Here is a 23,707-nt window from a genome sequence, read left to right as displayed (position 1 = left end):
ACAATCCCAGATCAGGCAGGTGTTGGCAAATCTATACCAGCAAGGAGGGCATTTTTGTCTCGACTCTTCAAGTTCTGGAGTGCAATAAAAACAATTTCATGAGTTTTAATGGGTTCAGAATGCAGTTTGTTTTATTTCTCTGGATTTACAAATGTGTGTGACCTGACCTTCCATGGTGTTGGTGAGGATACTGGCCACACTCATGGCTCTCTGTCGGCCACCTGGTTCATTTAAATAATCCATAGATGGCTGGTGGAAACCCGACCGCCGTTTCTTAAGCTCAGTATCTGTAGTTGTCCCCTATAAAAAAATACAATAAAAAAAACACAATTCAGTGGAAACTAAATGATCGATACCTTTCCAGAGAAGAAGATAAAAAGAAAGGCCAAGTCAATCAGATTCTGCATCAAACCTGATTCTCACTGTTCAGTGGGCCTACATGACATGGCCTGATCCACTCTACCTACCATTTTGGGTTGGGGAGGGTACACTGTGAGGCTGCACCTCTGTGTCTTATTACTATCACTGAAATACACGTTGCCATTTAATGCAGCAGAACTGTTTTGCAAAAAAAAATTACTTTTTTTGAAGTTATTACAACTTAGATTTCTACTATGTAGCTTAACAGCACAAAATCTGTATAATCAAAATATTTAAAGAACATTGATTAAGAGTCATAATCCTACACAGCACTATATACGTATTATTGATCACAACTATTGATCTGCTGATGTGCATCTTCCTCTTTAAAGTTTCAGTTATTGATGATTTTAATTACTGATTTTAATTACTTATTACTTAAATTTCTTATGTTAGATAACAGAGGTGGGACCAAGTCATGGTTTTGCAAGTCTCAAGTAAGTCTCAAGTCTTTATCGTTAAGTCACAAGTCAAGTCTCAAGTAATGTCAGCCAAGTCAGAGTCGAGTCTCAAGTCACTAGTGTAAAAGTCCGAGTAAAGTCACAAGTCTGAAACTTTGAATTTCAAGTCCTTTCGAGTCTTTAAAAAAAAAAAAAAGAAAGAAGAATGTTGCAGTTATATGCTAAATGTAAATATTAGACCATGTAATTTTTAAATCTGTTTTTCTCAACACATGATGAAATACTGAACTTAGAAAATATACACAAATTGTGAAATTGCACCTCTATAAAATGCAGCTCAATTAAACTTAGCTCCAAGAATAATTTTCACTGACAGTTCTGAGATAAGCTGCATGTTATTCTTGGATACGCTTGTAGGACCGGCTTTAAAATCGCATGACAAAAATATCATACACATTAAAAAAAAAACAGTATCACCAATGTAGCCTGGACAACATTTGCTAGTTAGATGAAGTCAGCTATCTCATCGTAGCAAAAGAGAAGCACCACCATTCTTTATGCAACTTCAAATGTCGGACAAAGTTGGAAGTTGTTCCATCTCTGTCTGTGATTCTCTTCTTGCATGTTTTGCATATTGCATTTCAGTTTTTTGTTGACTACTTCATAGTTTATGTACCTGAAAAAAAATAACTACTCGCAGCATTTTTGAACGTTTTTTTTTTTTTTTTTAAATCTGGTTAATTTGATTGGCTGTGCTACAGCTCACGCACACATAGGTACGGAGTGTGGTTTGAATAAATGAATGAATGAATTGAATTAATTGTGCACACTTTCTATATAATATGCGTGTTAAATTTTAGATTTGGGGTGAAATATCAAGTCTTTTCAAGTAAACCGGTTCAAGTCCAATTCAAGTCCCAGGTCATTGGTGTAAAAGTCCAAGTTAAGTCAGAAGTCTTAGAACATTTTTTCAAGTCAAGTCTAAAGTCATAAAATTAATGACTCGAGTCTGACTCGAGTCCAAGTCATGTGACTCGAGTCCACACCTCTGTTAGATAATAATAAAGCAAATTATCTGCAAACTAGTAAGTATCTTTAGCTAACTAAAGTATAAAATGAGCATTGAAAAAGTAGAAAGCAGCAGGACATAGAAACACTTACACTACAAGTAAAAGTATTTTAAATCTCCAGTGAAGTACTCAAGCAAATGTACCCAGTTACCTTCCTTCTGATTCTATCTAATATCTCATGCAGTAGTGTTGGGTTTTGTAAGATTAATAGTACTGTTGTACAATGCTGCATCATTTACAGCTACAGACCTCGTCAAGAAATATGTACCAATGTAATGAGAAGATAATATGACAATATGATATCTCATATATATTTTTCAACAACAGAAGAATGAGGAAATCAAATAAAGGGAAAGGTATGAACTGGAGGAAGTCAATGGGAAAATAAACCATGAAACCGTTAAGTCACCTCAGGCAGCAGGAGACCTACAGGAGAGGTTGTTACAGAAGTTCCACCAACCAGTGACACCACACCGTTGCAGTCTACTGCGCAGTGCATCTTGCCATTGGCGGGCAGCATTATCCGAGGTGCTCCGAGGCTGGTCTGGCTAACAGCACTGCACCGGCGCTCGAGGCGGCGGGGCAAGAACAAGGAACCCCGGCGACTGTCGCTCTCCTCAAAGGTGCTGTGCTCATCATCCGCAAAGTCGTTCTCGGAGCCCATGTCTCGTGCACGGCCACGGAAGCTGAAAAGGCTGGCGCGGCTGTTCCTCCGAGGTGAGAAGATTGAGCCACGGATACTGAGAAGAGACTTGTGGGGGGGGGGGGGGGGGGGGGGGTTAGATGAGTAAGGAAAGTAATTATAGAGGACATGAGGGAAAATGCAGCATCTAACTGAACCTGACTGAAGCGTATACATTTTCTACCCGTGTACTTCTGGAAAATGGTAACCTCCAGAGCTACAGCCAACATGAGGTTACACTACTGAGGTTAGCTTAACTTAGCATAAAGATGAAATAGTTAGTCTGTCTCAATATATTCTCTCTACTAGCATCTCTAGGCATCAATAATAAACAAGTAATGTTTAGTCTTTTTACCCCATTAGAGATGGATCTGTTCACAGTCTGCAGCTCATTTAGTTGCTGGTATGGTTAGTCATACAATTCTACATAGTTTCATTAAAAATCTTACCCAGTGTGAGGTTTGGCCAAGCTTACAAGGGATGACCTTGGAAAGCTGATATAGATCTGTATCTATATCAGTAATTTTTCAAGGATTCTTTGACATTGCAAAGAAAAGGCAAGATTGTTCATTTTACATCACATCTTCACAAACGCATACTGATTCGAATAAATATTAGACGACACTGCCTTGATTTTATTGAACTCGTTTTTATTTACCTGGTTGGGTGAAGAGCATCTCTTCTCATAAGAAAGCCTGTTGGCATCAATAGAGAAGCGGAAGCTGGACCTCTTGATGCTGTCCTCAGACTCAGATTTGTGGAACTTGTCACGGCACCCCCTCTCCTCCTCTTCCTCCCTCTGCTTCCTCTTCTTCCGCCTGTTGCGTCGCTCTTTGGCGCTTTTCGAGCTGAGCTTAGATGTCCCTGAGGAGGACTCGGAGGTAGGGCCTCCTCTCCCGCTGTATTCGCCGCTCTCTGTGGCTGCTGCCGCGGCAACCTGCCAGCCAATCCGAACACAAACACAGTTGTCATAGCAACCCAGCGACTGTCTCAGAGGCTCTGGCGGACTGAAGCGGAGGAGAGTAGCCTGGCAGCTGAGCGCAGCAGCAGAAACAGTAACAGTCAAACATGTCTCAGATACCTTCTAAAAATTGACTTTTGTTTATGTCCAGTTAAACCATTCTTGCATTTATAACATTTATCAAGAAAAACAACAAACTGTGTGGATGCTTAGGTGCTTAGTTCACAGTCTTTTTTAAATGAAACACATTGTCTGTTTCATTGGATATAGCGTTACTGTGATAGGAATGTCTTGGAAATGTGTATGTGCTACACTTCAGTGTAAAACACATAATATATTTTAGCATAAGAATTTAACAGTCTCTCATGGCAACCCCTCAACCTCCTAGTAGATTTATCTTTGGTATCAAGTCCCTTTGAAAGCTCTTGAGTTATGGCATTCATAAATTTGGATGTCTGTGTTGCCCTCCTGCCCGGGTTACAGAAATACCCCATCAGCCTTTTACTGCTGAGGGGTAATAAAAACATCTGAATGCTTGAGCAGAACCACTGAAGGAGATATCAGAGGTTCTGATATCTCCTTCAGTGATATCAGAACTGAAGGTGGAGAAGGAGCCCTGAAAAGGCAGCTATGAAATGACTCATGTACATGAATATAATATAATAAGGAAGCAAGAAACAAGCACATTAGAATGTTAAACAAATACTTTTTAAAAATGAAAATTAATGTATTGGTCAATGTTTGATGGTAGAGTTACACTACTAAAGAAAAATGACAGTGCCATTATAGAGTGTAGTTTGCAAACTAATCAGCAACATCCTGTGAAGATACCACTCAACTCAGCACCACTGGCTGCTTAGCCATGATGCATCTGCTGCAGACAGTGCTGAGACCAATCAACGCAATAGAAACGAAGCCATTCCACCCGTTTTATTTCAAGTGTGTTCATTTAAAAGTTGAACAACTACATTATTTAATTTGGCATCTAATATTTTCCAGTCAACCACAACAGCATATCTCCAGAGTTGCCTGGGCCTCATTAACAAAAAGATAAATAAAAACAAAGCTCCCAAACTTCTCTTTCCTCAGCAGTTTGAAACAACATTAATTAATATGGACACTTACTTAACATGATGCCCACATGAAAGAAATGCCAAATAAAATGTTTCAGATAATCACTATAATTAAATAGCTATAGACAGGAGGATACTTGTATATCAGTTCTAAAGAAAAAAAGATGAATGTCCTGCCTGTGCCTCCTCCTGCTGTCTCTTCAGCTGCTCCAGCATAGCCTGGAACTCCTCCTCTTTCTGCTGGGCCTCCTCGATGGTGGCCTGGTTTTGCTCGTCATAAGCCATGGCTACCACAGCCAAGATCAGGTTGACCAGGTAAAAAGATCCCAGGAAGATCACCAGCACAAAGAAGATCATGTAGGGCTTCCCTGCTGCACGCAAAGTCTGCAAAATCCAAAACAGTGGGATTATTTTTAAGACAAGAAAACAAGAAATGGGCACAATATGCACCCTTTAGTCCTCAGAAATAAGGCACAGTGACGCTGTAGAGGCCTACCCACCTGCTGGTAGAGGTTTTCCCAGTAGTCCTGGGTCATGAGGCGGAACAAGGAAAGGAAGGCCCAGCTGAAGGTGTCAAAGCTGGTGTAGCCGTAGTCTGGATTGCGACCTGCTTTAATACATGAAAAGCCCTCTGGGCAGACCCTTTGAGAAAACAACACTTTGGATTAGATGTACTTTTTAGATGTATATTATTTTAAAAGAGAAGTAATAAGAGTAAGTTTGAGGGATCAGAACCCTGAAATTTAGTTATTATTTACACAATGCATACTGTCAATGCAAAGTATAGTAGAACAAAACAAACCATACCTCTGTCCATTCTGACAGATAGAGACAATTTACTTTAATGACACTGCTGCATATAACAGAGTATCACTGTCCATTTAAAAGCTTCCATAATGATTCTCTGGAATATATAACATTAAATGCTACGCTATACACGAGCCTTTACTGTCATAAAAACAACTTCAATAATCAATTACAAATTACAAAACTACCTGCTCAATCTGACTTGAGACCTGGAACAAAGTGTGAGACAGACATTGAAAATAACTGAGGAATTTTCCATCAACAAATATAAACATTTGCCTTTAACCCCCTGAGATATTGCAGTAGTTAACATGATATGAGAGATAGCATTCAAAAGACTTTAACCCTCTTAAGCCCCAACGCCCCCTGATACGGGGGCAAAAGGCAGGAGATCAGTTAGGCTTGGGGCTTAGGAGGTTAATAGGGATTCTGGCCTTACTTAGAGCTACTTAGAGTTACTAAGCAGACCACAAAGAAGAAGAAGAAAAAAAAGGATAAATAATCTACTAACACAAGTACAGCACACTGACAAGCATGATGTAACCTTAGATTTTACGCATTTACTCGAGGAAAGAGCAGCAGTTTAGATTCCTGGAATGCTTCTGCACAGTGGCGAGTGTCAAAACTGATTGTGTACATATACTGAGCTTTGTGGTGTAGTCTAATTGGCCATATAAATAAAACATTTTGAGTCTTACCCAGCACCACTGCCATTTCCACAGAGCAGAGCATCCCTACGGCCAGGGAGGTAATAGTAATTTCCTAGAGGGTAGAGGAGATAGAGGGCTGGTCAGTCACAGCAACATCAAAGCATTAAAGGGGTGGATATGAGTAATGGTGGGAAAAGAAGGACAATATGCACCCTGTTGGTTTTTCTTCAGTTTTAGCACATGGCGTAAAAAGTCTGAAGGAAAGGATTTGTTTTTACACTACTCATCTGTTTGGTGGTTTTTCATGATATAAGCACATGTCATCATTTAACTGTGTAATGAGTATATCAGTTATCTTTAGCAGCAAAAATGTTTTTTTTTATTATCCCTTTTTCATTTTAGGTCTTAAAAGAAATGCAAATTTAATCTCTCTGTATCCATCTTCTTTTTCTCTGGCTTGTTATGTGATTGTTGTGTAGCCGGTGCATGTCTTGTTGATAACCAGTGAGTCACCCTTTTCTAACACTTTAAACTGCTCATGCCACACAGATGGGCTATGGGAGAATGATGAGAGGTAGAGAGGGGGTGAAAGTGAAGGGTTTTATTGTTGTGGCGATTATCTGGCACATTTGCCACATTCTCCCACCAGCTCTTGTTGGAGAGCGCAACGCCTGCTCCCAGCCATCGCTGTCACTCTCTATCATGGCAACAAGCTAGCATGCCTGACCTCCCCCCACCACTCGACCACTACCGCCACCACCCTGACCTATCTCTGACTATAACGTAGCCAGTATCTAGGGTGGGAGAGTTGACTGTATTTAACCCCTATGAGCGCCTGGTAGACACGAAACACTTTCACGCCAGTTCATTTGGCTTACTCTCATCGTTGATGTACTCTATCCAGTCGAGGGAGTTTTTTGTGATGTTCTCCAGGAATGTGACGTTCTTCACCAGTGTGTTGTTGCTTTCATGTGTGTTGTTCAAAGTTGTGTTGCTGCCCAAAGGAATGCGCACACACTTCTGCCTCAGGTTGCCCATGAAGAGCTGGAGGCCGATAAGGGCAAAGACACTGAGACAGAACACGGTGAGGATCATCACATCTGACAGCTTTTTCACTGACTGGATCAGTGCACCAACAATGGTCTTCAAACCTAAATGGAAGAGAAGGCAAGGGGGTACGGGGGTAGGAGTGGGACATCGCAGAATGATTAACGCCTGCTAATTGCAGCCACTAGCTGGTAAAGAAGCTAATAACAGCTTACAGGAGAAAGCAGCCAAAATGATCTGCAGTGGAGGTTCCTGTATGAACTACTTGCAGTCATACTGGAAACCAAGCTGACACAGACCACTGCTGATCATGAATAAACCCCTAGAGAAATTTATGTATTTCATGCCCATCACAGTGCTATGGTTTTGGGGTCTCTGGGAAAATGATCATTAATAAGTCATTGCTTTTATTTGACTGTCACTGAAACGATTCAAGCGAGCTCTTTTTTTGACAGTGCATAGTACTGTGGATGGGATCACTGAAAACCTGCTGCTACATGCACTCAGTGGCGTGCAGTATAAATTGGAGGGTGACTTTGTTATCCTCTGAGACACAGAACTGGTCTCATGAATTTCTTACACATGTGGTTTGTAAGGCATAAAGAAAATGGGTCACCACATACAGGGAAGACCGCACCCCAGCCTTTTTATGTTGAAGAGCTACGGTTTTGTTTATGAGCTTTAGAGACAAATTATTTCTGCAACCTTTGAACATTTTCTTTGTGCATGGTGGAATCAAGTAGTATTATTTAGTTTCTTGCTGAAAATTATATTATATAGACTGGGAGATGTTAGTAATGTTTAGCAAACCCACACTAGATTGATATACTTAGTAGGACATCAAATTTGATGCATAAAGACCGTATGATGATAACACAAACCCCTTGGCTCAGTTCCAAAATTCTTCTGCTACAATTCAACAAACCTAGGCTTTCGTTGGAACACCAAACACTTTATCTGGCACAATTAATCTACAACTTTTCTATTTAAGTTTTTGACGCTGATGGCTGATATGTTTTTTGATATTTATATATCGCCAGGTCAGCTGGGAAAACTGCATGACTGTTAAAGCCTGGTATTTATCCTTAACCTACAACTGAGAATGATATCAGCTCATCTAACTCTTACCAAGAAAATGAGAACGTTAAACCTCTTAACAAAGTAAATTCCCATAACAGAGTGGCATGACATAGAAGACCGATGAGATATTTACATCACTGTTCTTTAACCATTTTTTTCACAGAACCACCATTTTTATTACCCTTTATCACAAAATGTGTTCTAGTTCCTCAAAAATACCACCATGCACCAGCACTGCTTGCACTGTCACAAAAGAATGAGCTCACCGTGTTTAACTTGGGTCTGAATGTAGCTATGAGAGCCACAAAAAGTAATAGAAAGGGGAAATAGATGATGGTCTTTATCCAAAGAGTCAGTGCCAGTTTTTGTGGATGGTTCACATAAACCGTTCAACAACAACAACAACATTAAAACCATTTATCTAAGACTGTGCAGGACATAACATAGGACCTCCAGGAGAGCCAGTCTGGCTCTGTGGATGTGTGGCTTGCTCCAGCACATTTAACAGATGTTTGATGGATTAGAATCTGGAAGCCAAGTCAACTCCTTGGGCTCCACATTGTCTTTTTAAGGAATGGCAGGACACATTGGGCCTCATTTTCTAATATTTGCCCTGACCCCCCAAAAAGAAGATTTATGACATGTGTGCTTGTCCCGCCTGCATGGAGTCAAAGTGGAAATGAAAAAAGAATAACATACTATAAGACAAAGAAGAAAACAGGCAGAGGGTATGGAGCATGTGATCTGTCAGGCCAAGACAAGAAACTCACTGCAATGAAAAAAAAAAATCCTTCCTATTTTTCAGCATTTGTGGGATAGTGTCAAGAAGTGACGACACCCAAAATACTTTATGATATGATAAAATGAGATAGAGAATACTGGAATATGCTTGGATTTAAAGGCTAAAGCCTACACCTTTCTATTTAGTATTTTGATTTTTGTATATGCAATTTACTTTATTATTGATTATGATGTTTTGGTAAAGTGCAAATAACAGCCAAAAGGCATCATAATTATTTTAATTATTATTAGTAGCAGTATTTATTTTAAATACTTGTGTTTAAATTTCTTAAAGGGATAGTTCATAATTATTTAATTTTTCCATAAAGAAATGACAAATACAGGGACAAGCTATTGATAAATCCCTGACTTGTGCATTAAACATTCATATACACAAATGAGGGCCATTGTCCTGCTTGGGGAGACTGCTGTTGCCATGACAATGATCAGCCAATGTTATCGTCTGGACCTGTCCTGGGTTCTATTGTTGTTGTTGATTGGCGTATGAACATTTTGTTAGTTTGCGCTGTGAATTGCGTTAGTGTTCAGAATGCCGTTACCCAACCACCACTCACCATATCACAATTTCTCCATAAAACAGACAACACTGAACAAGACATGCGCAGGAAAAACAAGGTAAGGAGGAACCCTACACACGTAAGTGCTTACCACCAGAAAATCGGCTTTTGCAATGTCTCATGCAAAAAGGAAAATGAAATAGTGCACAAAAATCTACTCTTAAGGCTCCCAAGGCAAGAATAGATTCCAACCAAAAAGAATTCTGCCTTAAAGGATGTATCTAAAAGCTAAGAATCGTGTCAATCTGTGCAGATTGGAGCCAGATTCCAGCTTTTACTGGCCTTGGGACGAAGGCAGCACGAGGGATGGCGACAGGCGTCGTCAGGCTTAGCTACAGTGAGATGAGCTGAGGGGGAGGGGGTGAGGGGTGTGTGTTTGGATGTTAGCGCCAGTTAGCCATTAGCATTTCCCTAACGCCATGGGCCTTGATGGCTCTCTCACCTGGGATGACTGATATAGTTTTCAGGGCTCGCAGAACCCTGAAGGTTCGCAGTGCTGAGACATTGCCCACGTCCACAAACTCTGTGACATATCTGTAAGGGAAGGGAGGGGGCAGACAGGAAGGAGGGGGTGGGCGGGGATGTGGGGCATTTCAAGAAAGGTGTGGCACAAACACACGCACACACACACACACACATCATGCACCCACACATGAGGTGTGACAAGACAAAAAGAGGGTCGTAGGATGGGAAGAGGGGAGAGGAGGGAACGACAAACAGTCACACACAGGACAAAAGGCAGGAGTGCTGGCAGCAGGCGCGGCCTTACCTGGTATTACTGAGATAGTTTTCAAAGCTCGCAAAACTCTGAATGTGCGCAGAGCTGAAACATTGCCTAGGTTTACAAACTCTGTTATATACCTGCAGGATTAAATGCACAGTTACTACACAGCAAAGAACAGGCAAACCCAGTGAGAAACAAAACTGCCCCTCAGACAACCATTACCAACTACAGAACTCTCTCAGACACAATAAGATTATAGTACTATTACATTACGTGATCAGCGTGTAACAAATACAACGTCACACACACACACACACAAAAATAGCACTGTAATGCCGAAGGCTGCCTTTTATAGTTTTAAGGCAGATAGCAGAAGTCATTGAGGCATGAGACTAATATGGGCCGAGATACACAGTGCTTTGGGGGCTCACATCCATTATAACAGAGCAGAGTTAAGATTCTTGGCCACGATTTTAAAGCGTACATGAATAAGCTGCAGATTACTGCAGTGCTCTCCGTTTGATCTGTTCTTTTTCTCACATTCAGTGTGCCTTATTAGGCTGTCGGGCTAATTAAAAGCATTTGGCCTCGTAATCTACGCCATATCATGTTAAGCTGATCCTAACTGTGTTTGTCATAATACTTACGCCATGAGGATAACACTGAAGTCCAGCCAGTTCCATGGGTCTCGCAAGAAAGTGAACTTCCCCACACAGAAGCCTCTGGCCAGGATCTTTATAAGGGACTCAAAGGTGTAAATCCCCGTAAATGTGTACCTGGCAAAGAAGGTGAAATGAGTTTTTCTGAGCGTATGACGTCCTCATAACAGTTCTACTTGCCCTCTGACTGTGGATATAACAAAATCTGCTTACTTTTCGAAAAAATCCATTATTAATCTAATCAGGCACTAAATCGTGTCTGTTTTGTATTATTTATAATGTCGATTCTTAGACGGACTTTCTATACATGGTAGACTGGAGTAGGGCTGGGTCTGGCACATACTCATATATAAGCTTTATCATTTAAGAGGGAATTTTAAAACCTCGATATCAATAGAATCTTATGAATCACAAATTAAGTAATTATCAGGACCCAGCGCAAAAATAGTCCTGATTTGAAGATTGTTGTCTCTGTGTGTTCAAAATTAACTGAATAAGGACAGCGAGAAATTCAAAAATAAACAACTGGCAACTTACTCTACATTCTTGGCCCAATCCGGGGGATTACTGAGGGTCATGAAAGCACAGTTGGTCAGGATCGTGAACATGATCAATATGCTGAACATCGTGGAAACAAAGTCAAGGATAATGCAGTATTTGGGCACTTGAAGCATATATCATTGTGTTTGGTACATACAACAAGCTCTGACAGTTAAACAGCTGAAACTGATATTTCCTCATCCATCACTGTCACAGTACACAGTACTATATCTTTTCTTCAACTGCTCAGCTGCTGTAAGGACTAAAAAAAAAAGTCTACTTAAAAAGTCTGAGCCAATCATGATATTTAGCGTTCATCAGCAGCCCATTTAAATCCCTCTTTTGTCTGATAAACCTTTAATCCAAATCAAGCTGCATCTGTAGCAAACTCTAAAAGGATATGAGTGCACTAAAACTTTAATAGCTATCCTCCTCAGAGGATTGAAGGGACTTAGGATGTACAAAGCAGGAGTGGCATTGAAACGGAAGATTGCCTTCCCACGATTCAATACTATGAAGGTCTGAAAGAGAGACAAAAGAAATCTGGTTAATATCTGTGTCATACAAAAAACTCATTCTTTTTCAAAAGACCTAAGAGACTGCTGTGTATGTGTGATTGGTTATAACGGTAATAAGGACCGTGTTAGGCTATGTCCAGCTGGATGAGTCCACCGCAGGCAGGACATGTCTGGCACCACAGTCCTACTGGCACAGCAGCTCAGATTAGCATTTAGCACCTCTGTTGGCCCAGGCTTTAAAAGACTCTGGCTTGACTAAGCACATTAATGCTGCACTATGGTTTACAGTTCAGTCTGTCCATGTGCTAAATGTGCTACAGTTTGATAATATGGCGTGATTTAAAAACAAACCCTGTTCGTCTGAGCCACAGATTCAATGCAACTTGCCTTTAGAAGAAAACCTGAACAACTTTGGCGGGATTTTAGACATGTGGGAGGAAACTCTGCCCAATCGTTCACTTAAAATAGTTTATTCAGGGCATCGTGCAGTTAATCTCAAGCTTTTATGAGCTGCAAAGCTTGAACTAGAAAATGTAGACCTGTAATGTATCAAAATTCAGTGCATGAGTCATACCGTAATTGAAAGCTAAATTGGTGTACTTAATGATACTTTGAGGCCTGCAAAGCTAAGAAATTGTGTTAGAGTTATCCACCGATGTCCATTTGGATGTTATTCTTTTACAGCGGAACGTGAAGCGATGACATGAATAACACACCTTCTGATTGCTATAGTAGGGGTCAATGTCCTCCAGAGGGGTGGAGACCAGGCCGGGGGGGATGTCCCCATAAATGAAGGGGAGAGATTTCCCCGCCTCCACATCGCTGTTGGGCTTGGGCCCATTTTCATCGTCGCTGTCACTGCGGCGCTCCACCCGTGGTCTCCGGGCCTCCTCCTCGGCGATGCGCCTTTCAATGGCGGCCAGCGACTCGGGGACGAAGGGGCGGAAGCTGTCAGGTCCGGGCGGTATAAGCAGCTGTGCCATCTTGTCATCCTGCTCCTTCAGAGGGAAGCGAAGGGCTCAGCTGGGATAGGTAGCTGCAGGGGGAAGGCAAGGAGAAATGAACCAAGACCTAAAAAAGCACCAGTAGGAGGAGTGAAGTCATCTACCTGGGACATGTTATAATATAGTACGAACAGGTGGAACTGCTACCTGTGTAAATTATATTAATGAAGTGTGAAGCTGGACCATGTGACATTTCGGGATTTATCACTGACAGTTTGTAACTAGAATGTGAGAAGGGCAAAACATAAGCACAAAATGCTTTTTCTCCCCAAATACTGCTGTGATTATTAGCAGAAGAGAAAACACTAATGACACACAGCATCTCAAAAAAAAATTATATTAGTTCCTTTATTTTTAATATTTACTAAACATGACCAGCTATACTTTACTAAAAAAAGAAGGATCTAGAGTAGGTCATTTCTTTCTGTAGGGAGTACAAAACCACGGATAAGACCAAAAACAGGGACAAGATTGCAAACCTGCAAATGGCTGGAATTGGGACCATCAGCAAGAAGTTTGGTGACAAGGGGAGAGCTGAAGAAGTGATTATTCTTCAGAAATGGAAGAAATATAAAATAACTATCAGTTACCCTTGATCTGGAGCTCCATGCAAAAATCTTGCCTCGTGAGGTGATGATGATTATGAAAAAGGTGAAGGATCAGTCCAAAATAGGATGAGTTCATTAATAATCTAAAGGTCTTCTTGGTTAGGCCACCAAGGAGACCGTTGGTCACACTAAGCCATAATGGACTGAAATCTTGCAGTGCCCACAAGGTCCCTGTGCTCAAAGAGGCACATGTGTAGGACTGTCTTGTTCACTGTTTGCCAGCGAACTTCCAAATGATTCAAAGAAGCTCGGGAGAAAGTGCAGAAATGAGATGAAACCAGAGTTGAGCTTATTGCAATCAACTTAACCCACTGTCTTGGAGGAAAACAAATGCCGAGTCTGACCCAATGAACAGCAAACACACAGGTCAAAACATTATCTTTTGGGGCTGTTTAACGTCACCTCACGTGTTCGGTGGCCTCAGCAACGCAAAAGGAAAAGGCTGAAAAGGCTTCTGAGGACACACGTCACTAGTGAATAACTGTCAGCGACCCTGTTATTTCATGTCTCTTTTGTGCATCTAGTCTTGGTTAATAAAGTAGGTCTAAAGTAAAAGCTGTGCCATGTGCTGAACAGTTCTTATCCTACCAAGCTAACTGATAAACTGCCATCACAGGGTTTACAGTGCTGATATCAGGGGGAAGTGAGCCCATCTTGACATATGACTACATTATAGTCATAGCAAAACCAGTTTTGGCCAGAAACGTTAACGGTTCAACTATGTTTGCTAGGTTATTAGAAGACGTTTCTGTAAATGTTTGCACTAGTGGAAAGGTTGCTGTAGAGGGACCGATGGCATAGAAAGTAAATGGAAAGCTGGTGCAAATTTAGGCATCAGTTGAAAAGTCTGCAGAGAAATAAAAGGCAGAGCTTTCCCTAAAATATCCACTCCTATTATATATTTCACATCTCTTTCATTTTATCATGCTGTTAGAATGATACCCAATTTAGACATTTGCTAAAGTTTTACAGAGATTTCTTCTTCTTTTTATTATTATTATTGTTGTTTTATTCATTCCATAAAAGATCCTGCAGAAAGGAATCATGGTGATCTGATTCATTCAGTTCAGACTTAGCTGTGTTTAAAGCATTAGGAAAATGTGGCAGGTCTGACCCAAAAGATAGTCTGCCATTGTTCCGCCAAAAAAACCCACTCTTATTCAGACATGTTCAATTACCATCACAATTAGGCACATATGACTTTCATATTTTGACCATGCAATCACTATTATGCTTCTAACATAGTGACATGAAACCAGTTTGCAAAGATTTGGAAGCATTTGAAAGGCTGGGAGAGAAAACGCATGAAAAGAGCAGATTTCACATGCAAATGGTCCTGAGTGACTAATACCAAATCGAGTGCCTCACTGTATAACACAATAGTGTGGCATTTGCAGTTTTTATAACCAGTGAATGACAAACAGGAATCATCTCACAATCATCACATGGAAAATAATAAGTATGATCTGGTTATAAACCATCAATACACTTTGAGACAGAGGCAAAAAAACAACAACTGTCTCTGACTACGAGGTAAACTATTTAAGCAAAGCAGGTCCCAGTCTTCACTTAGGCAGTCAAAAGGGACTCTGAAGTCAGTGACATGCCTTCAGCTGATTCACTGGGACACAAAAGTAGCCAGCAGCAACAGAGGTGGACAGCAAAAGGAACAAAAAAAACAAAACATAATAGGAAAAAAAGAGAGTGTCACTGAAGAGAATCTTGGTCTACTTTTTGTTAATGCTGCATTCTGCCGTGTGGAGAAAGCAGCATCTGCAGAATGAGAGGAGCCACTGTCCTTTTACTGCTAATTAATTGGCGCACAGCCTCAAATTAGAAAAAAAAAGCCTGTTTTTCCAGTGACTTTCAGCAGAAACAAATGAAGCAGGCATTAATTACAGGCTTTTTATTACTTCCTCCCTCAATCAGTCACACTACCCGATTCCTCCTGCCAACCATCTACTGTACCACCCTTCACACCCAGAGGCCCACCCTGTTCCCACAGGATGGAAGGGAAGAAACACAAACAAGATTTTCTCCCCTGCCAAAAAACCAATTAAAAAAAACCCTTGATGAGCCATCAGCTGGTTCACGGTGCCGCCCAGTCGCTGCAGTCTCACAGGTGGGTCCTGTTCCCTGTGGGATCTTATACTGCCACGGAAAACAGGAACCTCCCCTCTGGCGACCTCAAAAGTGATGTCTCCTTGAATCATCAGCTTTTCTTCCTTTTCCAAACGGAAATGGAGGACCTGAAACTGCCACACTCGGCTGCCATCTAATTTGCCTTCCATTTTAAAAGGAGGTAAAAGTATAAAAATGTTTTATGTTTTCTTTTTTAAATTTTTATATTTAGGTCTTAAAAACAGGGGACAGTCTGGAATGCAGAGTCATCCACTAAGAGTACAGGGATTAAGCCATGATGTTGGCAAATATGAGTTTACCAGATTTAGACTTTATACTCATGCCTATCAAACCAGATCTAACCTAAATCACAACCAATATGTAAATCCAAACTATGCCTGGTAACAAATCAATACAGGGTTATTTGCTTTCTTATTAGAGTTAGAAAGGTTAAATAAGAAGACTGATGCCACTGTGGTGTCTAAATCTGAAGCATTTGCTTTATTTATTTATTCTTCCCCCCAAAGCTAAAGGAATTTACACTATATAACTGCTGTCAACTTTCATGTCATACTCAGATCTGGTACGGGCTGACTGTTCCCAATTTGAAAGCTACCTTCTATTACTATGGAATTTAAACTTTATTGATCAAAAGCCTTTTCAACTAATCACATAGACATTATATTTTATTATGGTAAAACATTAATAAAAACAAAAAAGACAATGGTTCAAACTCAACAGTTTACTGGAAAGGAGAATTAGAGAACCCCAGAGAACATACACACACAGATTTCCCATAAAACACATCTGCTTGTGTCCCAAAAACTGCCTCGGGATCCAGTGTTGTGACATGTGTCCTGACAGCTTGTCTAGCATGAGATGCTGGGTGGTGGGTTGTTAGCTATTCTGCCTTACCAACCCCATAGCCAAAACATCCACACCCACTTTTGAACTCTGTTATCAGTGTGGTCATCCCTGGACTCACTGACAGAAACCAAAAACATGTCATGTATACATTTCTGACAGTGATCTGATTCACATGCAGAAAGCTCTCATTTGTGCAGTATTACAGATTCTCATCTAGGTGTGTCATGCAATTCAAAACAAGAGCATGTAAAGGAGATTTTTAAAGGGTTAGTATTGGACACTCATTGCTGTGGGCAAAAATGCTCTTTACATTTTAGGATTTAGATCCTCCAGTATCAGTCAGAATTTCTATCAAAGACTAAATGACATAGGTGTGCCAGCACTGCTTTAGGACAGCTCAGAAAAATGACTGAATCTGTCCTTTAAGGTGCCTTTCAATGGCTCCCCTGAATGCCCTTGAGCAAATATGTTAAGTCTCCCCCCATTAAGAACAGACGGTTCACTGTCCATGGTGCTAAAGGCTAGAGCAGCTGCCTTAGAAACAAACAAGTGGAAACCTGCCTGAATGTATCAGATATTTTGAAAGCAGCATACAGCTTCTGTACAGACAAATAAACCCACCTGGATTGCTCAAATAGAATGATTTTAGCTGACTTGGTGTCAAAAGGTCCTGTTGTCCGTGGTGTTTAAAGAAGAAAAGAAGAAGAAGAAAAACGACTACATGAGAAAACACTGAGATTTTTTACATGATAACTATGTGAACACACACCGGCTCCCCTACTGCGTTTATCTGGACTTTATAGCCCTTTGAAAAGGCTCTTAACCGCCTGTGATAGGCCAGATAGGTGAGATACGTGTATGCTATTTTGCGTATTCATTTTTAACCCACTAATGGCGACTGGTAGAGAGACTGGGACTGGTTGGAAGTGGCTTGCGAAGCTTATTAGAAACCAGGAAAATAGAGACGGCGGGTTTCAGGCAGTACCTTAATTGTTTCAAAACGAGAAGAGGGGGCCGCGGCAGTCGTCGCCATATTGATGATAACCTCCAGCTCTCCGGAAAAAACGACACTTTGAGCTTTATATTTGCCACAAACGAGACCCTGTCGAGTGAGCCGCGGCCATTATGTCCTCACTCCCTCCAGATACGCCACCAGCAGCACGACAATTCCCAGGAGCCGGGAAAAGAATAAATAAATAAATAAATAAAAATAATTAAATCTTAACACACACAGAAACGGTAAGCGACCGACCGAGGTTGACGTGTATAATTGTTCCCGCCACCCGACCAACACCCCTACAGGTAAAGTCCGGGGCCCACCTGAGGGTCGAAGCCAAACAGGTATCACTTATAGTCGTTAATCAGATATTTTTATCTCTTGCTCGCTCCTTTCCATATCCACAATTATCCACTGAATGAGTCTGGGCGTGTCCTTGGCAGATGTGTGTCTACTCGTTGTAATCAATCCCTGACACTGACAGCTTCTGGTGTACCAAAAATAAATACGTCGGCGTTATTGTCGTTGACACCTCAGTTGCTGGCTTACCTCAATGAAACCTGTTTAAATGCAGTCACCCCTTTGCGTCACCCTGTCAGGAGTAAGCAACATTTTCACACTGAAGGGGCCTGTAAATAAGAGGGCTAGTCCCTCCCAGCACGTCGGTGAGGATGCTAATATTTGAAGCCCGTGTTTGGCACGACGTGAAGGTTATCTGTCATGTGTTATTCATTTTTCTTTCAACATTTGTTTGGAAATCGGAGTAAAATACGCAACTTAAGCTCAAGACAAATATAAATAGTATATTTGACGAAGACTGCATGTCTGCGTAATTAAAACAATCTTGAAGAAAGGGAATATGTATATATATATATATATATATATATATATATATATATATATATATATATATCAGCAACACGGGCTTTTAATATCTATCTATCACCCGGGCAATTAGTGGAGGAATATCAAAAATGGAATATAAAACATTAATGTTGATGCCACAGACTGCTCAACACAAGAGTTCAGAAAAGCCTTATTGCCTCGGACAAGAAACATCTAAAATGATGAGACCCTCCTCAAAAGATGTGAACACTCACCACCATTACGGTGCCCAGCAGGTAAAGACCCTGGAGGTAGATCCCATATTCCTCAGAATAATCCCTTCTTCCAGCGGAGAATCACTCAGTTTAAGATTAGAACGCTTTCCTCTTCCTATTGACAAATTCCGGTCGATGCTTAATGGCTTATTATTTAATAAGGACTCGTCTGATTTCTTCCTTTTTTCTATCCGCTCTTGTTGGCCATGGAGGAATCAATCCGCGCTTCCGGTTGGTTAGGCATCACAGACTGGGAATGGATGTACTCAAAGCTGTGACTGCCGCAAGATGGCCTGAGCGTACACTTCTAGAAAACACAAGTGAAAGAGAGAGCCAACAACCTGTTGTCATCCACAAACATTAAGAATTTGAAAAAGAGATTCAGAATGTAAAAGCAACGCTTTATATTTAAGTTCGTACTATTTTAATTTGCCTGTTTTTTTTTAAATTATGGATTTTTTTCGATCTACTTTGTGTTATTTTTCATAAAGCTATATCGACATATTACAGTTATTTGGCTGCAAAAAAATAAAACATAACAAATGCTGCATGACTTTGTTTCTATCTTTTTCGGCAACGGTTACACGTTTTTAATTTGGCTTCAATTCTATTGGCCACATAAGTTAAAATATTGTTTTTACTGCTTGTAATGTGCAGGTTTTGCCCACGTTCAGATTGTTGTCTCGCTATATAAAAGGTAAGTATTTATAGATTGCTGATAATTTGGTGAAGACAGAGTGGAGATTAGGTTTTTCAGACATGTGCGTGCTCACGTGCAGACCTGTACACCCCTGTGTGTTTTTCTTGTGGATTTATGCCACCTGGTGGACAGACTACGTAATTACATCGAGATTCGATTATGTAACGCCTACATTATGGAAAGTTTGCTCTCCTCTGTTGTTGGAATAAAATGGAGCCCTTGTGAAACGAGCGTAGTCACAGTATGGAGTGTAAGCTGTCACCTTCACAACAGGAAATACAGCCACCATTATAATTAAGTTTTAAGTGGCATGAAAGTTGCATAATCATAGCTGAGTGAACAGACAGGTGGACTCCATTTGGGAAATGAAAAAGAGTCACTCCTCACAGTCACTATGAGCAGAAGTGGATACACCCTTAAGCTCAGTGTAGCATGCAGGGAGTTTCACTTCACAATGAGAACACAGCTGACAGCTGCTCTAAACACATTTTAACAATCAGGTTAAGTTACTTTTTAGTATATGGAAATGTATTGTATTTGTAATGTCACGTTTGTCTTCTGTTAATAAAATTAAGAGTAGACTATCCATCCATCCTCTTCCACTTATCCTTATCAGGGTCACGGGGGCAGGGGCTGGTCGCTGATTTTAGCCCATTTTTGGGGATGCTTCAGCACCCCCAAAATGAATCAAAGCACCCCCAAAGATTTCTTACTTTTTTCGGACAATATTTGCTGTCTGTGTGACACACTGCTAAAAATATAAAAACCATACAGTACTTGGTTGAGACATAACATTTTAACAACAAAAGTATAGATAACACCCCCCCCCCAAATGGTTTGTTCCAGCTCGGCTCTCCCCTACTCTGGCTCTAGCTCCATTGCTGCCAGAGCGGCAGCAGAGCGGTGCCTGGCTTAAAACAGGACTTAATAGCTGCATTTAACCTTCAGTTACTCTTTATATAGTTAGGTAGGAGTCATAACATGTTTCTTTTTAGCTGAAAAACATTACACCCAGGTAACCTGCAGTGTTGAAAACATGTTTTCCGACGATGTTTGCTACCCTACAATCGGTCCTGCTCTGTAGTAAAATCAGCGACATTTGACCGTCCTGTTGCTCCCACTGAAATGTATACAGCCAATTTAAAATCTAAAACTTAAAATTGTCCGTAGCCTACTGTTGTTACCACTGTCCTGTTTGAAGTGGATACTAACTAGCTAACTGACTGAATGCCCATAAACCTTAAAACTCCGGTTGTGTGTGTGTTTGTGTACAGAGAGACAGCCAGGTTCATAAGGGATATGAGGAAGTTTTTTCAAAAAAAGGAGCCACATTCAGGTAAAAGTGTAAAATCAAATGATCCGTCAATCAAAAATAATGTTGGATCAGTGTTTCAATATTTATATCTTTTATTAGATGTTCATGTGGTTTGGTTATTTGCCTTTTGGTTGAAAGTAGACTGAGAGTGGACTTTTTGTTAGTGATCTTAATAGTATTTTTTCATATTAATGTAATTTTTCATCTAATTGAATACAATCTATTTGTGTATGATTGTCAGTCCAAAGAGGGAGAGAGGAAAGAGGGGAATGTGAGGACAAAGTACAAGGTCAGGAAGAACCAGGTAAGAAAACAGACAGGGAACAGTGACAGGCAAAACAGAAACTGTTAAACTGACAAAGAGAAAAAACCTGATTTTACTCATACAATCTGGAAGTTGTGTCCTCCCTATATTAAAGCTGCTATACAGAATCTGCAAAACAAACTGGGTTGAAACAATTTTGACCCTCTTTAACAACATTCCAACATAACATTATCATTGATTGGGGAGATTAAAATTAATCATATATTTTTATGTGGTTCAGCCACAACTCTACTAAAACCTCAGCCAGTAATACGTAGGCCAACTTTTGGACCGTCCAGTTGTCTGTATGACTGCTGCAGTACAGTATCAGAAAGTGCCAAACGGTGCCCTGGTGGAGTGAGGAGCTGTAAAGAGACGCAGAGTGCTCTGTTTATATTCTAAAAGTGTTTTAAGCTGGCTTGTTTCAAAGATTCTGTACAGCAGCTTTAAATGTTTTCCAAAAGCACACATACACTTATCAGTGTTTCTCAAACTTTTTACAGTGTGTACCACCTGATAAAAATGTCAAGCTCTCCCAAGTACCACTATGAAAGCATGAAACTCATAAATCTTACAACACAAAATTAGTATTATTAAATCAGTAAAATTAGTATCTGCAGTAAAGATTTTTATTTGTAATAATTTATTCTGTTTTGGGAGTGTTTTTTATGTATCTGTATTATATTATACATACACATTAAAAGTGAATCTCTGTCCAAATGCACTCAGTTTACTTCTTACTCACTATGAGCATCATTCATTATTCTCCCCCAGTAATTAAGGTTAGGATATGTTTTTTTTTTTTATTCCAATCCATTCTTCTTTTGCAGCATTTAAATAACCTTTATCAGATTTGATGGTTTTGTTACAGACTTTTCAAAAAAAGTGTTTTGCCTTTCTTTCTCAAATGTGGGGATTAAATTGTGTTAAAATGTACACAACAGTAATGTCATGTTTTGAGACGAGGACCCAGGCACAGAGAGACTTGTTGAATTTAAGAATCATATGATTTAAGAAAGAAATTTGCAGACTTGCACAGAGATGGTAAAATTATGATGACTAATAACGGAGACGAAGACAACAGACGATGAGGACAGGGAGGAACAGGGGTTTAAATGCACCAAGGAGACAGTCAGAGGGAACTCGGGACAACTGGAGACATTTAAGGATACAGGGACTGACCGAGACAGGGAAGAAGTCTCATTGTGACGTGTAAAATTTATCTTGCCTGGCTGGGCAGCTCTCTGGGTGCTCAGCACCCCCAAAGCTCTAATCCTAGAATCGCCCCTGGGCTGGAGCCTTAACCAGCTACCACAGGGAGAGTGGCAGGGTACACCCTGGACAGGTTGCCAATCTGATACAGAGAGACTTAAAACCATTCACACTCACTTTAAAAGTAGACTAGCTGGTCAAAATGTGCAGTGACTTTTACATAAATGGAAGCAGAGACCATGCACTCATTCCTGGCTGAAGAATTGTGAAATGTTATTACTTGGATAGTTAAATAACTGTCTACTATATTGTAATAAATTTTTTCATATAAGCTGGCTATTAGCTTGTGGAGGAAGTGAGAACCAATCATTTAGCAAAAGAAACAATGAAACACTATGAGAACAATTCACCAGCAGAGCTTACAGCAACAACAGCCAGTTGTGAGCATAAGACAGCAGCAACGTTGGTGAAACAGGCTTTATGTCACAATGCTGGTTGAGATAAAATATAGATTTCTCTTTGGTAAGTTTTAATCAATATTAATTTTTAGATTTGACCAGGCAAGCACTGCTTGCCTTGCTTGTCCTGACAGAATGCTGCTGAGTCAAACCAGTGTGACTTGAAAGATTTATAGCTCAGCTGCAAAATAGCTAATATGCAATGTAAATGCAAATGTAAATAAACAAGCTCATAACATTTCATAACAGAACTAGAACAATGTTAGATTCAACAGAGTTTATACATATTTATAAGTACAGACAAATAACAATTTGTCTGCAGTGTTATCAGTGCTGCTGTCTGTTCTCTCTGTCGTTTCTTTAATAATATCTTTCCATTTCAACTCCTACGACATCATATTAAATGTTTCCAAATACATACAACTACAACTTCTGCTACTTGACTACAACTACAACTAATAATATTACAGTTTTTCTCAGTTGCTTTGGTGCATTTCTCACAACAGAATTAAACTTTGCACAATAGTTAGTTCAACCTCCACAACATGTAGTCGTTTTGGCACAACCTTGTGGTGGTTTCATGTTCATTTCGTCCAAAGGCAAATGCCTTTGGACATGAAGCAGTTGAGTAAGTACAAATATCTAAAGAATGGTCACTTTTGACTTGCTATTCATCACTGTCTCCTTGCTTCTATCATGAATGTCACAATTATTTATACTTGTACCGACTGAATAGTCATTGTCCATACAACTAATAGTCTTCATGTCATTGCTTGTGTCAGTGCACTCAAAATTGTTGAACATCTTGTCAAACAATTTGTACATCCATTTTGAAAACCCTATTTTTAAGGAGTTTCCATGAAAATCTCCATAAATTACTTTTCTCAGGTGAACCTTATCTCACACTAATGAAAATTGGTGTGTGTTACTCTTACTTGCAACCAATGAAAAGCCTCTTCTACCCAGTCATAGGTGAATCGCGTTACAGTATCCCCTACTCTACAAGTATATATATAATGTAAACCAACAGA

At 40.2% G+C, this 23,707-nt stretch overlaps 1 protein-coding gene across 7 annotated transcripts in view; it reads right to left on the bottom strand.

Annotated features, from left to right (window-relative positions):
* Positions 1-19,020, bottom strand: part of scn1lab (sodium channel, voltage-gated, type I like, alpha b) — a 43,177-nt gene extending 24,157 nt beyond the window's left edge. Inside the window, exons 1-14 of one of the 7 annotated variants that reach the window (XM_025902964.1) lie at positions 18,688-19,020; positions 12,707-13,026; positions 11,875-11,993; positions 11,470-11,559; positions 10,921-11,049; positions 10,319-10,410; positions 6,943-7,215; positions 6,113-6,176; positions 5,108-5,249; positions 4,785-4,991; positions 3,232-3,510; positions 2,322-2,642; positions 168-300; positions 1-74 (exon numbers count right to left, since the gene is read on the bottom strand). The exon at positions 1-74 is cut by the window's left edge and continues 165 nt beyond it. In XM_025902964.1, the coding sequence (XP_025758749.1) occupies positions 1-74; positions 168-300; positions 2,322-2,642; positions 3,232-3,510; positions 4,785-4,991; positions 5,108-5,249; positions 6,113-6,176; positions 6,943-7,215; positions 10,319-10,410; positions 10,921-11,049; positions 11,470-11,559; positions 11,875-11,993; positions 12,707-12,973 (2,190 nt within the window). In that variant the 5' untranslated portion in view covers positions 12,974-13,026; positions 18,688-19,020. Of the gene's footprint in view, positions 75-167; positions 301-2,300; positions 2,643-3,231; positions 3,511-4,784; positions 4,992-5,107; positions 5,250-6,112; positions 6,177-6,942; positions 7,216-9,991; positions 10,084-10,318; positions 10,411-10,920; positions 11,050-11,469; positions 11,560-11,874; positions 11,994-12,706; positions 13,027-17,211; positions 17,234-17,575; positions 17,833-17,910; positions 18,065-18,136; positions 18,202-18,687 lie in introns of those variants that run through there. The other 6 variants (XM_019351961.2, XM_019351960.2, XM_019351963.2 and 3 more) reach the window with 6 other exon arrangements.
* Positions 19,021-23,707: the final 4,687 nt, after the last annotated feature.

The sequence above is a fragment of the Oreochromis niloticus genome, linkage group LG23, assembly GCF_001858045.2.
Source record: "Oreochromis niloticus isolate F11D_XX linkage group LG23, O_niloticus_UMD_NMBU, whole genome shotgun sequence".
Classification (NCBI taxonomy): Eukaryota; Metazoa; Chordata; class Actinopteri; order Cichliformes; family Cichlidae; genus Oreochromis; species Oreochromis niloticus.
The sequence above is the reverse complement of the archived record's forward strand: the minus strand, read 5'-3'. Positions and strand labels throughout refer to the sequence as shown.